At 33.9% G+C, this 14,362-nt stretch overlaps 3 protein-coding genes across 4 annotated transcripts in view; 1 reads left to right on the forward strand and 2 right to left on the reverse strand.

Moving 5' to 3' along the window:
• The first annotated feature begins 660 nt into the window (after positions 1–660).
• On the forward strand, positions 661–4,585 carry LOC108768780 (uncharacterized). The gene is made up of 5 exons (XM_018519344.1): positions 661–909; positions 1,805–1,964; positions 3,542–3,650; positions 3,711–3,821; positions 4,335–4,585. Exons 1-5 carry the CDS (start codon positions 750–752, stop codon positions 4,494–4,496), a joined length of 702 nt encoding a protein of 233 aa, XP_018374846.1. The 5' UTR covers positions 661–749; the 3' UTR covers positions 4,497–4,585.
• Positions 4,586–5,727: 1,142 nt separating this feature from the next.
• On the reverse strand, positions 5,728–9,232 carry LOC108768938 (protein brambleberry). The gene is made up of 8 exons (XM_018519651.1): positions 8,855–9,232; positions 7,896–8,081; positions 7,586–7,808; positions 7,208–7,504; positions 6,806–7,018; positions 6,445–6,675; positions 6,066–6,366; positions 5,728–5,987 (listed from the first exon to the last, which is right to left on the reverse strand). Exons 1-8 carry the CDS (start codon positions 9,224–9,226, stop codon positions 5,858–5,860), a joined length of 1,953 nt encoding a protein of 650 aa, XP_018375153.1. The 5' UTR covers positions 9,227–9,232; the 3' UTR covers positions 5,728–5,857.
• Position 9,233: 1 nt separating this feature from the next.
• Positions 9,234–14,362, reverse strand: part of LOC108768937 (protein SMG8) — a 6,376-nt gene continuing 1,247 nt past the window's right edge. The window contains exons 5-16 of one of the 2 annotated variants that reach the window (XM_018519649.1): positions 13,992–14,188; positions 13,765–13,868; positions 13,414–13,607; positions 13,110–13,349; positions 12,822–13,025; positions 12,639–12,748; positions 12,414–12,572; positions 12,002–12,212; positions 11,467–11,775; positions 11,183–11,362; positions 9,663–10,610; positions 9,234–9,246 (exon numbers count right to left, since the gene is read on the reverse strand). In XM_018519649.1, coding sequence (XP_018375151.1) covers positions 10,490–10,610; positions 11,183–11,362; positions 11,467–11,775; positions 12,002–12,212; positions 12,414–12,572; positions 12,639–12,748; positions 12,822–13,025; positions 13,110–13,349; positions 13,414–13,607; positions 13,765–13,868; positions 13,992–14,188 — 2,029 coding nt within the window. In that variant the 3' untranslated portion in view covers positions 9,234–9,246; positions 9,663–10,489. Of the gene's footprint in view, positions 9,247–9,662; positions 10,611–11,182; positions 11,363–11,466; positions 11,776–12,001; positions 12,213–12,413; positions 12,573–12,638; positions 12,749–12,821; positions 13,026–13,109; positions 13,350–13,413; positions 13,608–13,764; positions 13,869–13,991; positions 14,189–14,362 lie in introns of those variants that run through there. The other variant, XM_018519650.1, reaches the window with a different exon arrangement.

A 14,362-nucleotide genomic window follows, 5' to 3' on the forward strand; every position in this document is an offset into this window, starting at 1 on the left:
GTAAAGTTACCAAAAAAGTAACTTGTAACTGTAACTTCGTTACAAGTAACGAGTTACTTCCATTCCCTGTATATTAATAATATTTGAGAATATATTAATATAATAATTAATATATAAATTATCTTTATATATACATAGCCAAAGAATTGATGTGTAATAATTTATAACAAGGGTGGAGAATAAAGAGGAAGAAAGTAATTAAAACTCTTGTACTAGATAAATTAATTTTTACAATTAAATTAATCGAGAACGTGGAAAAGAGGCGCGGAAAAAAGGCTAGTAACTGAGCTGGGTACATTTATGGGGACGTGTTTTAGTGGATAGTATTCATTAGGGAGGTCCATCGCGTCATCGAGGTGTCGTAAAAAAAGTTTATAAGAAAAAAAAAGGTCTGCCGATCTACACTGGTGGGAAGCCGCCGTTAAGTATGTACGTATCATTGATAATTCCGTAGCATTCCGCAGAGGAGTTCTTCTCTATTTAGTTTTTAGGTCTCTTTCTGAGTTTATTTTATTTTATTTATTTTATTGTTTTAATTTTTCGGCTGTCTTTTCCCAGATTTTAGCGGACAGAATCGAGTGGTGCAGGAGGACCGATTTGAAAGGTTCTCTGTGAAAACAATCGTGCAATGTAATAAATACACGGCCCATGGGACGACAGTCGTTTGCCTTCAGCATAGAGACAGATTTCGGAGAAGGACGTGCGTTTCTTTTTTCTTTCTTTTTCGTTCCGCTCATGAAAGATGATCGATGTGTAATATGGTCCGGTCGTCGAAGAGTCTCAAGAGGACGGGAATGATGTCGACGCACGGAGATAACGTGACGATTGGCTCGTCGCCGCCGTATTATTTTCGCCACCCTAGAGAATCGGCAAAAGCGCAGGATGATCGTGTAACGTCGGGACAAAACGGTTAGTTTCTCTTCTTTTATTCTCTTTGAAATTCTTCGATTAATTACATTTAAACTTCTTTCGATTAAATACACATTGTAATTGTATTACACGTCCATTTATATGTCGAATGGATCTCCAATCGATATTTTTAGGCGAGACATTTTTAAGCTTCATGCAAAATTTAATTTTTAAGTAAAAGATCAACATTATATTTTTTTTAATCATCTAGTTGTTTTGTAAGTTTTGTCTCAGTTGATTAGAGCTGTTACTTTTAACAGCTTCGAAGATTTGAAATCATTTTGAATTTTCGGACTTAACTTCGAATCTTCGAAGTGTAAGATATTTCAATGGGTTTTTGAGTTTCAGAGTTATGTTTCGAAGCTTCGGAGTTACCTTAAACTTTAAAAGTTCGTAGTTAACTTCGAAGAATTAAATTCTTTCGAATCTTCATAGTTGTCAAAAGTAACAATTCTAATCTTTATCCTCTGAGACGTAAGCTTTCTCCATAATTTTTTAGAGCATTGACTCGCTCTGGTAAGAATATAATATTCTTCGATATTCTTCTTGGAGATTTCTTCGTTTATTATACGCATCTATTGGTCTAGTTTACATCGTGCACTTGATATGGGTACTAACTAATAATTTTCTATTGAATTATCTTAATTTCAGCGATACATGTAAATATATGCACGATATGTATATTTAATTAATCATTTTGATACATATTGTATCAATTTAGTACATCATTCTTTGAATACATTACTGAAATTAAAATAATTTATTAGAAAGCTACTAATTAATACACGTATCAAGTGCACTATGTAAACTAGACCATTATATGCGCATGAGATAATCTTCTGATCTTTTTAAAAATGATATATTTGATGAATTACTTGTTCATTGTTTTACACAGTGGACGACAAGCCTTCGGTAATTTTAACAATTGCGTCATCCAAGGGAAGATGCAAATACTGTGTTTACAGTCTTATTGGGATGTTGGTGATCTTGTTGTGCATTGTGATCGGTGTAATGCTGTTCCCATATCCTCTGCATGCTTCATGTATTGTTAAATGGTAATTACGCTCTATGTACACATCAACAGATTTGTGAGAATTGCGCTGCAGAAAAACGGATAATACTTTGACAAAGTTGAGGAAGTTACTTTGTAAGTTATTTTTTACATTATCTATGTGTTTGTTATAGAAATTCAGTACAAAAAGTACTCAATACAAAATTGAGCAAATAGTATAACCAAAAATAAAATACTCGAACTTGTACTCAATTTCTAATAATAAAAGGTAACTTATAAGTAACTTGTAAAGTAACTTTCCAAATCCTGTACTTTGACTAGATAATAACGCTTGTTATGCGTTCTTTTTAAATTCAGATAAGTTTTTTATGGAACTTTGACTACCAAGACAGAGTTTTCAATAAATACCAATGTTATAACTTCACATTTAACATTTAACCCTTACCGTACCATCTACAATTTGATGCCTCATCCATACCATCAAGGGTCACTTCAAATGTCTTCATTTTTTCACCTCTTCAAAATAATTTTAAAAATCTCTAAAAATTCACCAACATACTTCCAACTTTCTAGAATAAATATTGACTCTTTATTTTAGAAAATAATAAAATGTAGTATAATTTATAATTACCGAAAGACTCAAAGAACAGGAATCGCTCGGTCACTAGTTACCCATATTAGTACGGTAAGGACTAACTGTTACATATAATATGTATTATATTACATTTATAGTATTGAATGTGAAATTCTAACATTGATGTTATGTTATGTTCAGTTGGTATTTACTGGATCATCATGGTATTTACTGGATTGTCACGATTTTCGAAAAGTTAAAATTCCGAAATCGCAAGAAATAGCGTATAGCCAAATTTCGTCGTTTCTTCGCGAATAAGTGACGCGCCATTCGCCAAAAGCTATTCATCGATTATCAAACACTTCGCCGCAACAAAATAATGAGCAAAACGTCGGTATTTTTATGAACAGGTTCAAGAGCTTTTTGAACGGATTTACATTCCGCCACAGCTGCCGTTATCGGTTCCTTTTTTCTCTGAGCGCCGAGAGATCGGATCCCTTTCATCCTACGGCAATAGCTAATGCGAATGATCGTCGCGTCGTTTTTACGAGGACTAGAGCTTTCGAAAAGTTTCTTTTGAAGCAACGTCCACGCCGCTCCCGTGACGCGTTATATACACAGGGAAACTCAATATCGCCGGCGCGACGTGGAGCTCGTATATTTTGCTTTGGCCGGGACGACACCGCCCGAAAAATAAACGATCCGCGCTTTTCCGACTCCACGAGAACAGACGGCGTCGTACCGGGGTAGCTCGCTATTTTATTACTTTCGGTCGCTTCGAGTATCTTTTAAAATTAACATCAAGTAGGTACATAGAAACTTTAGAACCGATACGCTTCTTATATAAAAAAAAATATAATATATTTCTAACCAAAGAAAGATGAGTGCGCTTGAAAGGAAGAGCAGAAATAAATCGCAGTTTATAAAATCCTAAAACGCATTAGAAATTTGAGTGTGTAAAAGTATACAAAGATGAAACGATTCCTACGGAAATATTTTATCCAACTGAGTTATTTAAATACTTTTTAAAGATCACATTACTCTAGGAAGTTTGACGACCCGTGCGCGCATGTGATGCAAAAGTTCCGACGCCAGATAACGAATTGGTCTTCTTGGAACACTTGTCAACAGCGTGACGACACTTGTCAGTATACGGTAAGCGTAATATCTGATTTTTAAATGCAAATTAACTTTAACTTTTATCTCGCGCGACAGCTCAAGCTACCTGTGGAGAGCAACGTAATTCGAGCGACACACAGGACATCGAAGTCGCTCGAGAGGATCGAGATCATCTTCGAGGAGATAAATAACACGTGTTTCGCTAAGGTACACTTTTAATTGAACATAATAATTATTATACGAAAAATAATGAAAACACGAACGATATTACAATATGCGTCGAAAACAACATGAGATATCTCATTAATTTCGCATTAATGTTTACCCAGCAAGAAATGATTCATCGAATCAACGTCGATAATTTTGAAGTAAATTAAATGTCAATTCGATGTCTAATTGACGGTAATTTTTCGCTAAGTAATGAAAGTAGGAACGATATTACAATATGCGTCGAACAACATGAGATATCTCATTAATTTCGCATTAATTTTTACTCAGTGAGAAATGATTCATCGAATCAACATCGATATGATGATTTCGATGTCAATTAAATGTTGATTCGATATCTAATTGACAGTCATTTCTCACTGAGTAATGGCGCATTCTTTGATAAATTTTATATTAAAGAACGTATTAAATTTTTTCTTTAATAATTATATGTAAAACTCTAAAGTTTAAATTGCCGAATGTTAGACTAACAAAAATATTATTTATATGTAGGCTGAATCTGTTTCAAGCGATTGGTTCACAATATTTGATTACGGGGTAAATTATTGCAATCTGCACAACTTGGTTGTGGGAGCTAATCTCGACAGACACGCGAAATTTCAGGAGCTGACGAATGATGCTGCGTGTACGCAATTCAATATGGCAGTCTGTTGAAACACATACCGGTCACTTGTGGTTTTTCAAAACTTACATGTGTAAATTTATTTCAAAATTTATATATATGAATTATATATATTGCTATATATTATGCATATATAAAGTTTACTTATATTATAAAGTACACTTATATATTGTATAATTATATTTATTTAAATATATATAATTAATATACAATATAAATTGAGAAATAACCGTCAATTACATAAAAATTGAAAATATTTAAAAAATAAACTTAATATAAATATGATGTATATACTTATATGAAACTATATATGCATTATGTTTAGATTACATTAATTCTTCAAAATTTATATATATTTTCATAACATTCCAACGAGAGCCGGAAGAAGTTTGAAAAACCATAAGCTTTTTAATATTTATAATAAAAATTTATATTTATATTAATTTACAGAGTTTCGTATATAAGTGTTACAATCATTTATATCATAAGTTTTGTACTTCGATATATTCTTTCTTATAAAACAGTAGATTATACCTCGCTACAAATATTAAATATCGCTTACATTAAACACAGAATTAATTATTATTATTATCCGTTATTACGGAAAAGATAAGAGATTACGTATCTTCTTTAAATATGTATTGTACATTTATCACTGAGAGGAACGTATATTTCTATTAACTGATTAGACAAAAGATTTTAAATAAATTGTGAGATCTAATTGTACGAATAGTTAAAGCTTCAATTGTTGAAATAATTCGAACATGGAGAGAAATTCGAGCGAAAATAACATTCGTAAGGAGGAAACGTTCATTTTATTTTAGACTTCCGTAAAAAATCAAATTGAACAATTTAAACTGTTTGATTTTATTTTCAGGCTTGAATGGTCAGAGTTATTTAGAGTTTGATCTTGAAATTCATACTATTTAAACTGTGCTATTGAAAACAATTTTTATGGTTTTTTAATAGCACAGTTCTTAACTGTACAGGGTACGTCTCGATATAGAAATATACTTGAATCCCAACGATCAAATAATACAAGTCATATAAATTAATTTAATTAAAACACCTACCTAACTAAAACACTAAAATATATATATATTGAAAATATTATCAAATTTAAAGTGATCTTGAGATCACTATTATCATCGAAAGAACGTTATTTACAAAATCGCAAAATGTACATAAATTATTTATAACTATATTTAATTACTTATCCTTCCCAAAGTAATTATTTTTTTTCTCATGAACTTTTTTCTCGCATTACTTTCTTATTAAAATCGTATTAATTATTGTACTAATATTTTACATTATAATAAATAAATATTTACCCCAATTTTTAGCAATTATTATATAAACATTACTATTTTGCAATTATTAATCTTTTTTTCGATTAATCAAGATGCTCACTCAATGTACCGGAGTGGTGGTAACAGTAGTTATGTCCGGGTGAAACAAACGCTCGACATCTCCTGCCATTTCTCGTTATTCCCATACAAGGTATTTTCAGCATCGGAGTATTACTGAAAACATTCCTTAGTTATTTTACGATTTCCTCTTTTTTAAAATAATTTTTCATCTGACGACAATTATTTATTTACCTTCTAGTTCGCGGCAAACCCATGTGGTACCGCAAATGCTCAAACGACTTTCCTGTGTCGTTAAAATCATTTGTGTTATAATCGTTATAATCTGTGGAATAATTATCTTGATACTGCCATGACGTCACGCTGTCGATAGAAGAATCACATTCTATCGGACCTTTTGTTAGTGCAGACTGCAAGTGAATAATGTCCTCACGCTTCTTCCTCGACGGTTGATACGAACAAGAGAGCTCCTCATGCGCATTTAAATTTCGTCCACCCCACGAAGCGACTGCCTCTAACAAGACATTAAGTTTCCCTGGAAAAATTATCAGATGTTGTAATAATCATCAAACCATTTCTCTCGCTTAATTTCAGTCTTAAATAGAAGAAATACCTCTGAAATTATTTATTTGCGAAACGCTGAGATTGTACAGTTTTCGCACTTTACTCATTAATGTTGTGTTCAACTGCATTTTTGGTACGGAATTAGAATTCGACGAAGATGTGTTGTCATCAATTCCATTCGAATAGCCTTTTTGTTGATGAATCAGCTTTATTAACTTCGTTTTCGCTTCCGGGACGTTTGGTCCGATTATACGTTGTATTCCCAGCATTAAAAAATGCACTGCGTTAAAGAAATAAACGTCAAACGTCAATGTAATACACGGAAGTATTCGTATGCATTACACAATTACTGTCTCGTTTTCTATATTTCTTTTAGAAACATTTTATCACACGTTTTAATATATACTCACTTGCGGTGATCAAGAATATTAATACCGTTATAGATGTAAAATCTAAACAAGCTTCCATGCCCTGTTTCAAGTAGGTTACAAGATTCGCTGGTATAACACCCATGATAGTGGCTCTGGTTAAAAAAGGTGCTTGTAAAAACGCGGCGACTATCATCGCCACTAATAAATACATAAGGTGTAAAAATATGCGATATGCTCTTTGCATTTGTTCACCTAAAAATACAGAAACAATATATTGTATTATAAACATATTTCAATTTATCCTAATGTTTTTTTTTCAAACAAAAGTTTTTAACCTAACATGATCATATGTTACGTTATTAATTTAACAAAATTCATCAATTTTACACAATTGTTGAATTGGATCGGTTTCTTATAAAACAAATATATCTTATATCATACCAGTATCGCCGATGTAATCAGTAATCCACCCCAATTTTTGGTCTACTTCCGTGCGCATTGTATTAGTGAGATTCCAAATGTACTGAATAGTATCGTTAATTTGCGTGAGCATCTGCATCGTTTGCTCGTATTGGTGGATAGTTTCCTCATGTTGTTGTAACAAATGATTTGTGCTTTGTTCGATTTTCTCCCAGATCATTTGCGCTTGTTCTTGTATGGTAAACAAATCTTGCAATACCTCCTTATGATTTTCTCCACGTTCGGTAGCCTGTTGCTCGAGATCTTTATGTGCCTTTTCTGAAGAACATATTAAATATATTTAGAATTTCTACGTATAATAGTATAAAAAACCATGTATAAAAAGCTTGGTTTACTAACCTAATTTATTTTTTATTTCTTCCGTCATGGCAGTAAGCTGAGCGTGGCCAGATCGTATTAATGCTTTTTCATTATACAACTCTCTTAGGTTTGTTGTTACAAGACTGTGAGCTGTTGCCTGAGCATCCTTCAAGTTTTCTTGTTGTGACAAAAGTAGCTTGTTTTTTTCAGTTAACGATAATAGAGCTTCCGTTGTTTGTTCTTCCAAACGATCTTGACCGTGCTATTTAATACAATTAATATAATGCCTCAGTTAAAGAATGAATTAAGAAATATATTGAAAAAACGTACAATGAAGAAATGTAATTACCTTCAAGGAATTTAATGCTTTGATTTGAGAATGCGCAGACTGCATCAGCTTGTTGACAGTCAACTCTGTAAGAGCACGAAATTGTGTATTTCGAGCTGCATAACAAATTGCCCTCGCTCTGTTACTTATTAAGTGATACGCATTCCACATATCAGCATCCATGTCGGTTGTACATTGCTTAAGAGACTAAAAAAAATAAAAATCATGCTTTGTACTTACACTGACTTATACAACAAAGTTACACAATTATATTTTGTCACATGCACATATTTTCAAGACTGCACACTCTTTTTGGCGCACTATTCGTTATTTATTATTTATATTCTAATTTTTTTAAATTAAAGTCAAGCTTATTGTGATATTAAAATTTGCACGAATAAAGCAATCCGAACACTAGAATAACATAGGCGGTACTAGGCAACTGAAACCATAAGCTTTGGGGAGGTCCACTAAAGTAAAGGGAGGGGGAAGTGTGCAGGTTTGAACAAGCATGGAATTTACCCCCTCAAACTGTGAAGGGTTCTGACATTCTGCAGCATAAGCATATCCTGTTCTCGTACTAACAATGTAAGTCAATATTCTTGTCATTAACATAAATGATAAATCGATAAATTTTAATAAATAAACTCTTAAACATACGAGAGCATTAAACACACTGTCTCTCTCTCATTAAAAGCCACAGAGATAAATATAATAAATATAATAAAATACTCTCTCTATTGTATATATATAATTCAATTATTCCTGTATAAATTTTATGAAACGATAGAATATAGAAGATATCGACTTCTCAATAATCGACAAATCGTAATGGAAATAACGAAATCCAGACAGCATAAACATTATTTATCGTAACATTTGATATTTTTATGACATTGACGTTAAAATCGACAATAATATCTGTTTACTATCTAGAAAGGTTTTTTTCGCAAAAACGCCGTGTTTTATGAAGTACGCACCATTTCTTCAGTGCACGGAAACATTTTCCTGCCTTCAACTGCTGATTGGCAGTTAAGGAGATTGACACCCAGTTTTGCTAGATCTTCCTCTGTCATGTCGGAGCATGAGGTTTTAATCTTCATGATGACTTTGTGCTGACAAGTCTCTAATGGGGAAGACACTTGAATATCCGTGAATTTGGAAGCCTCTTGAAGAAATTTCTCATCCTCTGTCATTGACTCATAAGGAATCGAGATCAGAGGTACACCATCGGCAACAAGGACATTCGAATCATCTGTTTTTCTTCCCCACAGCCAGTCCATCATAGATGTGCTACCAATTTTACAATTAAATGACAAGATAAATATTATCAAAAAAAATCTACACTCCATTTTGCATCTGATTTATTGATCTGAAATAAAAATCAAGAACAACTGATTGATTAATCTGAAATAAAAATCAAGAACAACTTGAACTGTTCCAAAATTTACTGTTAATGTTAAAAATCTAATTCATATTAAAATCACTATAATTTTCAGTATTGACATTAAATTTTGGAATCTAAAGTTTTGCATTAACCCTTAATACACACGATTGGGTGATTCGTGTCCTGTACATTTTTTTTCGAAAAACTAAAAGCACAAGTAATTAGAATATTTATATAAAATTCTTTTAATACACAACCTCATACATACTTTCTAAAAATATTAAAGTATATGTAAGAATCACATAATTCTTGCATATTTGTTAAAATAATGAAAATCAATGAATAATCCTTCATGTGTACTAAGAGTACAAAAAAAAATCAATACTAAAATACATAATTACCTAAAAGTTCTAAAACTATCGACGAGCCTTGACAATAATCGAGGTAAATAAATAATGTACGATCATCTGTTCCTGTTGAAGACTGATTACAAAACTGCACCACTAAAAATAGACAGTTGCCCGCTCTGAAACCGTTGTCCACGTCGTGTAGTTTCACTGACAACGCGCCAACGTAGGAAAAATTGCGACAGGTGACTGCGACAGGAGTTCCTCTCGGGACAAGCGAGCGACGGGGTGTTTATACTGTTTATCCGTTTCGCGAATTCAAACGCGATGACAAGTACTTTTCATGTGTTTCGTCCGTGTGATCCAACGGCTGCGCCGTTCAAAATGCGCAAATGGCGGTCAAGGACGAAGTCATCTGCGCGGTTGCGTCCGTCGTATCGTTTTTACTTTTCTCACTCTGGCTTCTCGTCGTGCAACCACCGCGAGATTTGCGCTCTATCCGTTTCGATTCTACCGCGAAAGGAGATCGAAGGGATCTTTGAAGAATTTATGATAAAAACGTTGAAAACCATCGTTGCGTTCCTGCACTTTTGAGACGAGGAATGCCGGAACGGGCCAATCGCGAGCGCAAACCGGCAACAAGTGTTCCACCATGTTCCACCGAACTTTTGAAAGCGACCAATCGTATGGCGCGCGGGCTTGTTGATCGTTCTGAATCAGGATTAGCAAGGAGTCGAGTCGAGAATTCACAAACTATAAACTAAGTACTTTATTTTCCAACGCACAGTTATATCGAAACACACACGAAACGCACTTGTATAGTATATCATATACGATGGTATTTTCAACGATATATTTTGTATCACATCGTAGTCTCCTCTTCATTTCTTCTCCGGTACAACCTCGCTGATGCCATACATACCAGCTAACAAACGCCCGTGGGCTGGAGGTACCGGTTCCTTGGGTGGTAAATATGGTCCTTTCTCACCCATATATACATATCTTTAGAATTTTTTAAGAAAAATTATTGAAAAAAGTTACAAAGATGAGAACTGTTTCTTTTTTGTTATATTACAATATAATTATATTATTATTATTGTAATTGTAAAATATGTAATTATAATATAACTGTTAGAAGTATACTATTATAATGAAAACGTTGAAGAAGTGACTTATATTCATTTTCATTGATGTAGATTAACTATAATATAATCTCGATTTAAGTTACTGTTTATTTTTTTTTCTAATTCTAAGAGTTAAAATTAAAAACAAAAATAAAGAATAAATTAAATCATGATTAAAATTAATCTATAATGAAATGAACTTATGACATGTTAATTTTTTTTTTTAACTTACTTTTTATCCTTATCTAATGTTTAAAACTAGAAAAAGATAAAAAGTAAGTTAAACTAAGATTAGAATTAAACTGCGTTTATAAAAACGAGCATTAATTCTGAGAACTAGAAAAAGGGTACATTAATCTACATTAATAGAATCAGGTATTAGCCTTGCATTACATCAGCATTTAAAATATGTATACGAAGTATACATATTTTATTATACGAAAAAGATACGGCAATCTCAAGATCCAATATGCACTCTGGGAAAGCTTAATCGGTTCCTCACATCCAGTGACGAATATCGGGCAAGGTGGAGGACCAGGTTGAACCCGAGGATTCAACGTGACGTGCACTGGCGCTTTAGGCGTTACTACATGAATTCTCATCAGCTGAGCGATTAAAGGTTTAGTTTGCCTAAAAAAGGATGAAAAGAAAAAAAAAATGTACTTCTGCGTTAAACGGGTTCACATATATGAATCATATCTTCATTAAACCGAATACGATTGGGTTCTACGAACCTGCAAGGGCAAGGAAAGTACAGAGGCATATCAGCGGTGCTGGACGTCACCTTGTTTCCACTGTCTTTCACTATGCCGTTTCCAGTCGCTTTTAGTACCTTATCGGGCGCAGACGCCATAAAGCGATGTCCACGCGGACACTCGTACTCCACCCCGACAAATATTTTCACCACGAATTCTTTGCCTCCTTTCGATTTACGACCACGTATGGCGTTCATATTCTGGAAGTTCTTGCCTCCTCGTGGGCAGTAACCTCCGTGATCGCCCACTAGTGGCCACAGTGGATTTCGTTCTTTCTGATGCTCCAGTCTGTAATGGATATTTATTTTTCTTATCCCCGTTTCCATCAATATAAATTAATTTTAATATCGGTTCGACTTATTCTTCATGTTTTTCTAATCCTTAGAACCAGAAAAAGATAAAGAGAGAGTAAGTTAAATCAGATTAAACTTAATCTATATTGGTAGAAACGAATATTAGAAAATTTTTCTGTAAAGAACCGATATACGTAGAAACTACAAAACTTTCTTCTCACCTAACAGTCACGTCCCATGGTAGTAAAAACGCGGAGGTAGGGAATACTCCGATCTGATGCTGCAATCCCAAATTATGAGAGTAAAGACTACTCGGTCCAAGGCATACCAGAGACCAACTAGAGAATTGCGGCAACAAGCCGGCCGGTGATTCGGTGTGTAACATCCCAGGTAGGTATTCTGTCGTGGATGGTTGTCTAACCAAAGATTTGTCTGTAAAACGCATATATCAGTATAAATTTCTAATTAAAACTTTGAATTCATCCCAAGAATAACAGATCACAATAACGTTAGAATGACGTTAAAATGAATCGTAATTAATTAAAAAAATGACTTTTAGTAATTATTTCAGAGCCATTTTGATGTCACGATGACTTGTGTTCTGCTTGGGATACTTCTGTAGCGATGAAACACCTTTAGAGTTTTCTGCATCGCTGTCAGTGACTTCTATAACAACTTTGTGCGAGTCGCTCGGCGTCAGACTTGTTTTATTGCTTAATCTCGGAATATCTCCTTCTATCGGGTCGCTCGTTGCTGACGATTGACCACCGCTACCATAATCTGTATTTTCATCTGCAATATTTCTAGATATTATACACTCGATAAAAAAATGTTCCTTTTATCGACGCTATTACTTGCCATTCAAAGTATCGGTTCCTAAACTACAAGCTTGCGTGTCTTGTGGTGTGGAAGATCCGTTGCGACTGAAGGAGTCATGACGTTTCGTTGCTGAAAATAACTGCGCTGCTCTGTAGATGAAGAAAAACAAGAAAGTAGATCAATACTATCAGGAAGAAATCTCTTACAGCACGAATGCTGTACCTATAGTTATGTGTGCTGGGTTGAAACACGGGGAATTGTATGCTTTCTAGTTGTGCGCAACCACATTGTTTCGCTAACATTTGAAAATAGTCGTGATTCGCCTGTCTCAGACTGAAGGGATCTTCTCTCGAGCCTTGGACCCTGCCGCAATTGCAAGCGCACACATATCTCACGCCACTGCAATGCTCTCTAACAGGTAATTCACTGCGGATAAAAATAAAGGCAATTAGTATAGTGAATATAATGCACATATGAATATGTAATAATTTATTATAAGAAAGCACATGCCTGTCGTCCTCTCTAGGCTCGGTTTGTTCTCCACCTCCCGCACCTTCGCTACCTCCTCTGTGAATGGGATTCGTACAAGGATGACCGGTGAGTGATAACACTTCGCACATTTGTCGACCTGCTCGCCAATGCTTGTCACATTCAGCTTGTAATTTCTCACTAAATTCCTCAAACAATGGACCGCGGGCATGCATTTCAAAGACTGCCATTGCATGTGCTAACTTCGATTCGTGATACGCTCTAAAAAGTAAAAAAAGTTTTTGGGACGTGATGTAGCTATCGCGATCATCTCAAACAACTTTACCTTGTATAATGCTGTGGCAAGTTCTCTTGATATGCTTGTAAAGCTCTCGGAAGTACTTTGCTGCATCGGCTTTTACTAAATTTCACATCAGTATCTAATAAATTGTGAAGCGTCAACAATTCTTTATCTGTTCCGTGAATAAAATAATCGAAAACTTTGTTTGCTACTTGACAAAATATGTTTAAAGTAGGTATCTGAAAAGTGTCACTCGGCTTTTATTTATTTTATTGTAAAATATTGTTTTAATATTATTATTATTTAAGAAATATTAATAATATAATATTTAATAAATATCATATTCAGTATTATATATATAGCATTAAATTAACTATTTATTTTATAATTATATACCTCAAAATGGGCCGGTATAGAGTGTCGGCTGACATTATCATCGAATCCTCTTGCAAAAGCCAAATGTATATGTTGTTGTATAAATGATCTAAACATGTGAATCTCTGTAAATACAGAGAATTATATTTTATTTATATATATCAAGAATTATGTTTTACTTATATATATTATATCATTCATTATTTCCACGTCCACTTATTTTATCATCATCAATTTACTGAATTTACCAGATTCGGTGTCATCCACTATGATAGGGTTTGAATCCAGATTACTGAGGCTTCTCAATGTTGTGCCACTGGAACTGGTTTTACAACTTTGTATTAACTTTCTCGCCATGTATCCCAACATGTCCCTTGAGTCTGTATTTCCGGTATGCACATACACGAATTCCTGATTAGCTGGTATCGCAAACAGGGAATTTGAGCTATCAACAAAGAAAGTGATTTCAATGTTTAGTTGAATTTGTTTTAGGCCACCTGACTTGATTGCATCAATATTAACTTTAAGCAAAGCTTAAAACACACTCACACATACTCTCTCTCTCTCTCTCTCTCTCTCTCTCTCTCTCTCTCTCTCTCTCTCTCTCTCTCTCTCTCTC

This window comes from Trachymyrmex cornetzi, unplaced genomic scaffold, assembly GCF_001594075.2.
Source record: "Trachymyrmex cornetzi isolate Tcor2-1 unplaced genomic scaffold, Tcor1.1 scaffold83, whole genome shotgun sequence".
Taxonomy (NCBI): Eukaryota; Metazoa; Arthropoda; class Insecta; order Hymenoptera; family Formicidae; genus Trachymyrmex; species Trachymyrmex cornetzi.